We start from the raw sequence: 6,185 nt of genomic DNA, 5'->3' as shown, positions 1-6,185 counted from the left end.
CTTTCCATCTCCATAAACAGGCAAAGACTCCTTCTTTAAAGCCTGAAAAAAAAAATGCATCAGAATGTAACAAAGAGTAATAATCTCTCTGATGCTAGAAAATGAGTATTTGGTCGATCTTTTTATGCTTTTTCGTGCAAACAACAGCAACAAACGAGCTTGTTTTATGCCACATTCATTTTTAGTCTGCCTATACTTCAAAATTATGTCAATGCTAGAACATTTTGTCATAATAAATACACGATGTCTTATTTACCTGCGCACCAAGTTTCTTCTTCCTTTCCTTCTAACTCAACTAAATTCGCATCGCTAAACATATATATAGTTTGGTCCAAACATTTGATGATAAGTATTTATGGTGTACCCATAAATACTGCTGCTGCTGCATATTTTCACACGAAATTAAGGAATTATATTTTATTAGAGTAGAACAGATGATAGTTTATCAAACTAGGGAGTGTTTACTTTGAATGATTAACATTGATAGATAAAAATAGTAAGATTATTCCTATATATATTTACTTTAATAAATTGAAACTTTGGGATATCTCAATGCCCTTCATCATTTCAATAATTTGGCTAGTTTTACTTAATTTTTATTCTATTGAAAGGGTGAGATTGGAGAAATCCTAATTTTAAAGATATACATACTCAATCATGCAAAGTAACGCCCTCCAAAGCGTTTACTTTGCATGATTGAGTATTTTTATCCTTGAGAGTGAGATATCTTCAGTCCCACTTTTTTCATGGGATAAGAATCAAACAAAACTAACTTGCATTATAGAAATAATCAACGGTCTTGTGATATTCCAAAGTTTCAATCCATCAAAGTGATTACTCTTACTATTTTTATCTATCAAGACTAGTATCACTTGTATAGTTATATTCAAGACCAATTGATAGACCATCTCTGACTTTTTAAAATTATTTGGTTCGGAGTTTAAAAGACCAGTTGTGAATTTTGGGAATCATCTCTTCTAAAACTATAAAGAAGCATAAACCTAGTAGAAATTCTTATCAATTAATTGATCAATTTATATTGTCATTAATTTAATACAAAAATAATTCTGCCACGTTGAACAAATAAAAATCTTATGCAGACATGTCAATATAAATTAGTTTTAAATATATTAAGCCAAATTTTATTATATTTTAATTTATTTTATAAATAAATATTATATTTAGAAAATTATCATACGCTTACAAGATATCAGATTTTCAACTTTGTCAATATTAGAACCCTGGTGAATACATCATTTAAAAAAAAAATCAAATTAGATAACTTAAATTTAGAATTATCACATCTACGAAAAACTAAATTTCCCTCGAGCCCAAAATAACTGAATTTTTCAATTCAATTATTGGTTAATCCAGTTAAGTCAAGTAATAAATATTTTAGTTCTGAAAAAATTAGTAATAATTTGTACTGAAGTTGGTTGATTTGATTTTATAAGAAGTAACAAAACTAAATTATTTGATCTTTTTTATATTTTATACAATAAAGCATAACATAGAAATAATTAATTAACTACTTGAAATAAATTAACAACGTGCTATCCAATTAATCTAATAAAATGTTATATTGTTATACGTTCTTTTGATCATAAATTTAGTTTATCATTTAATATGAAGTTATGTAAATAAATCAAGATTCAAATTGATGAGGTCTCAAAAAGAAATTATTGTGGGATTCAAATTTTATTTTAAAAAAATTGAAGCCAATATATTACTATCAACAAATATATATGGATATAAAGAGCTAATATATGAATTTAAAGAAGCTAGCTAATGAAATATGAGTCTTACACAGGTTAATAGTTATCAATTCATAAAATTCATAATATCAAATATATGGATTTATATTATTTTTCACAAACTTAATTATTTCATATTTAATTAAAATTTTAGTAAACTAAAAAAATAAAATAAGAAAAATTAAATTTATTAATTCATTGTTCTAATATATGGATTTCTATTACTTGAGAAACTTATTGATTGAATTATTATTAGTCAAATTAACTATTTATTTGGCCAATTAATGAATTAATTAGCCAAATTAAATTTAATTCAAGGTGCAAAACATATGTAGGATGAGATACAATACATAACTATTTATATAGACTTTATTCAACGTGAAGTATAATTAAAAAGAAATGTGGGATAGGAGTTGTGAAGAAAATAAGAATGAAGAAGAATTGAGAGATTTTGAAATGGTGGAATTTTGTGGTGCCCGTGGAATAAATCTATAATCCTATTATATATTTCATTCGTCCATAATATCGTTTCCACTTTTGTCATTTTGGTCTATCCACAATATCATTTCCACTTCCATTTAGCAATAGAGTCCACAGACTCTACTCATAAAAATAGTGGAACTCAAACTCCACTCACAATAATATTCATTACTATCAACTACTATCCACCATTTTTCTAAAACCCGTGCCGTCCACAAAGTGAAAATAATATCGTAGATAGAAGAAGTATAAGATAAATTAAAATACGTAATCATATATCTTACCAATCATTAAAAGTAAATATTACTCCATAATAGCGGGACATGGATGACAGAACATAGAGTTGGGACAGAGGATCTCATCTGAATTTATCCTATAATTACAACAAAGGTCTCCTAATAATAGGAATTACATTGAAACTGCATTTCCTTCGTCCTGACATTCCTGATAACTCCGTCATATCCAGTTCTTGAGGTTCCATTCCATGAGGCAGAATCCAATCAAAATGGTAGAGAAGCGTTGCTAGTTCGATTTCTATATTTGCAATCCCAAACCCAATTCCTGGGCAAATCCTCCTACCTGCGCCAAAAGGGATGTAGTCGAATGTATTCGCCTTGAAATCAACTATTTTTTCAAGAAACCTTTCTGGTTTAAAGCATTCTGCATCCTTCCAATGTTTGGGGTCTCTTCCGATTGCCCAAGCATTCACCAACACCCATGTTTTGGACGGAATTTGGTATCCGTTAATCGCGCAAGGCTCTCTGCTTTGCCTCGGAAGCAAGAGAGGCCCCGGTGGGTGCAACCGGAGAGTTTCTTTGATGACTAACTTGAGGTAGTTTAGCTCATGAAAGCAGCTTTCGTCTACATAATTTTTGCCATCGAAAACGCCTCTTACCTCATCTTGTGCCTTTTGCAGAATCGTAGGGTTCTTGAGCATTTCTGCCATTGCCCAGTCGACAGTTGTGGTTGATGACTCAACTCCAGCACCATCCTATTTTTTTTTTTGTCAAACTAACTTTAGATTAGATGTGTGTATATATTAAATTATAAAACTATCTTTAAATATTTACAGGAAGATCAATAGTTAAATTAATATTTTTAATATTATAATCCATCCGTCTCAATTCAATAGGCCACAGAGATTGAGCACAAATGTTAACAAATGAATAGCTTATAATAAAATAAGAGACATAAAATAATTTTCTTCAAGAAATATATTTGATCAAAAAGTAGGAGATAAATGAAGACACTCTTTTTAAAATGAAAAGAGAGAGAATTATATGTGGGTCATAATAACATTTCATATAAATAATGAGTTGTGTGGGATATTTGTTATATATTGACTTTCTATTTTAAAAAATAGTCTATTAAAATGAGACAGTATTTAAATAAGAAAATATGACGTATTTTTATTTTTTATTTTTTTATTGATTTGGGAGAGTTGGGGAGGAGAACAGTAGGATTTGAACCCGGGACCTCACTGTTCACACACAGGAGATCGCACCGCTTGGTGTCCCCTTGACATATTGAATTAAGACAAATGAAGTATATAATTTTATAAATGTAAAGGATAATGATTAAAAAAAAAACATGTTTGAAGATGCCAAGTGGATCGGACCGACCCCAGGCCCAACCTAGTCCGGGGTTGGCCAGGCCTAGGTGGTCGATTGGATTGAGACGGGCTGCCTACTCGAAATGGGCCCCCGAACCCAGCTTGGGCTCGGGTCCACTTGAGGCACAACAGAACTGGCTGAATAATTCAATTTATTTAATGTCTATAATTTATGCGATGTCTTTTATGTCTTATACATTTCTTAATTTAACAATTAAACAAAATAAATTTAAAGACGGTATCACGGTTGACTCGAATCCAATCATTCTACCTTAAGGCCAATACACAGTTAAAAACATATAATTTGTTAATGCCCAAAGCCAGAGATTCTTGGGTTCAAGTCCACCGTCATGCAGTCTTTAATTTTTTTGATTTTACTTATGTAATTTAACAGCGCTAGTGATGCGTGGAGTACTAACCAGCAAAACAGCTTTGATGTTGTCAGTTGTCAATGGAATCTCGAGCGATCCATCACCTTGTAATTTTAGCATAACACCGAGAAAGTCACCTTCATCTTCTCCACCACCGCCACCCTCCGCCGCATCCCCTTGCCGCCGCCGCTCCTCGATGACGCTCTCCGTTATCCTGTTCAAATGGCGATGATGTTCCTCTATCTTCTTCCTCATCCCGCTAAACAGCCGGAGAAATTTCAAGGAAGGATACACATCAACAATGTTAAACACGGTGACGAGTTCATGGGCTTCCATGATTATATCTTTCAGCTTACCAACTTCACCACTCTTTTTTCCAAAGGCTGCCATGATCATAATATTAAGATTCGTGGTGATGAGCTTTTCCGTTAGATTGATCGTTGAGCCTTCTTGCAGAGCTATCCAGTTGCAAAGCTCCGAAACTTCTCCCTCTCTGATAGGCCGGAATGATTGCACGCGCCTCGCCGTGAGAAGCTGAAGCGTGCAGATCTTGCGCAGCTGCCGCCAGTAATCGCCGTAGGGGGAGAAAGCTATGTCTGTATTTCCGTAGCAGTTGATCTCCGTCGCCAGGAGCGACGGCCTGGAGGCGAAGACTACGTCGTTTCGTTTCAAGATTTCTTCAGCTGTTTCCGGCGACGAGACAACTACGGCATCGATTTGACCGAGTTTTAGGTGCATCAAGGGTCCATATTTATTGGCCAAGTTTGCAAGAGTGTGGTGGGGCAGAGCGGAGCCGGCGAGGAGGTGCAAGTTGCCTATGAAAGGCAACTTACGTGGGCCCGGAGGGAGATCGGTACTGGGTTTGCCGGTTCTAAAAAGCACGGGCACGAACACGAACACAAACGCGAACACGAACATGAACACGAACATGAAGATGGAAATGAGAAAGGGGATAGAGGAGGTGTCCAAGTCCATGAGGGCAGGCTATAAATTGAAGAATTAGGGATTTTGATTGTTTGGACTTTGGATCGAGTAGTACATTTTTATTCCTTAATTGGGTTTTTATAGACACTTGAGATTCTCCATCATATCGTATCGAATTTCGTATTTCCTCTTTCAATTCATTATTTTTATATTCTTTTTTACTATTGCGCTGCTATATATCTAGAGTTGTGATAATTCAACTAGCTAGATAATCTAACCAACAATAGCCAATACCTTTATATATATATGGTTAGAGTTGTGATAATTCAAATAATACAAAAAAATAATCTGATATAAATCTACGAATATGTCGTTTGTCTACTATTTAATAAGCGTAAAAAACAATCTAATATAAATCTACAAATAGTTGTTCAATTAATATCGTGAAATTTTTATCCCCCACAGAAGTTGAACCCAAACTTAAACGACTATTGTGCATTACAACTGCTTTATTCATAGATTTATGTTGTCTTATTTGTAGATTAATATTAGCATATTCGTTAATTTTATTTTACACGATGAATTTCAATGAATTTACATTAGTCATGTGATTTGAATATCTGATGTTCCAGATTCATTCTCATTCCTCACCATATTTGGCCATTAGGATCCTTTCTCTATATATACATGTGTGTGTGTGTGTATGGTTAGATTATATTGAGAATAATTACTTTCGTGAGAAATAAGAATAACAAATAAGTTGCATGTAATTTAGTGAAATTATTACCTTCTCAAGGATTCAAACTCAGATTTGAACGACTATTTGTACATTATAAGCGGCTTATTTTTTATTTATATTGACAAATTCGTAGATTTATATCTAACATTTGAGATTCATTGTCATTTCTCACAATATTTAGCCATTCTTGTTGGATGTTCTCTCTCTCTCTCTCTCTCTCTCTCTATATATATATATATATATATATATATAGGGGTGGGCTATAATAAAAACACATCTTTTTGTAAAAACTAAAAACGGCTGAA

General features: G+C 33.0%; 1 protein-coding gene across 1 annotated transcript; it reads right to left on the bottom strand.

Annotated features, from left to right (window-relative positions):
* Window positions 1-2,490: 2,490 nt before the first annotated feature.
* Window positions 2,491-5,283, bottom strand: LOC131017279 (salviol synthase-like). The gene is made up of 2 exons (XM_057946005.1): window positions 4,266-5,283; window positions 2,491-3,225 (listed from the first exon to the last, which is right to left on the bottom strand). The coding sequence occupies exons 1-2, from the start codon at window positions 5,190-5,192 to the stop codon at window positions 2,614-2,616; spliced, it is 1,539 nt and encodes a 512-aa protein (XP_057801988.1). The 5' UTR covers window positions 5,193-5,283; the 3' UTR covers window positions 2,491-2,613.
* Window positions 5,284-6,185: the final 902 nt, after the last annotated feature.

This window comes from Salvia miltiorrhiza, chromosome 3 (assembly GCF_028751815.1).
Source record: "Salvia miltiorrhiza cultivar Shanhuang (shh) chromosome 3, IMPLAD_Smil_shh, whole genome shotgun sequence".
NCBI lineage: Eukaryota > Viridiplantae > Streptophyta > Magnoliopsida > Lamiales > Lamiaceae > Salvia > Salvia miltiorrhiza.
The sequence above is the reverse complement of the archived record's forward strand: the minus strand, read 5'-3'. Positions and strand labels throughout refer to the sequence as shown.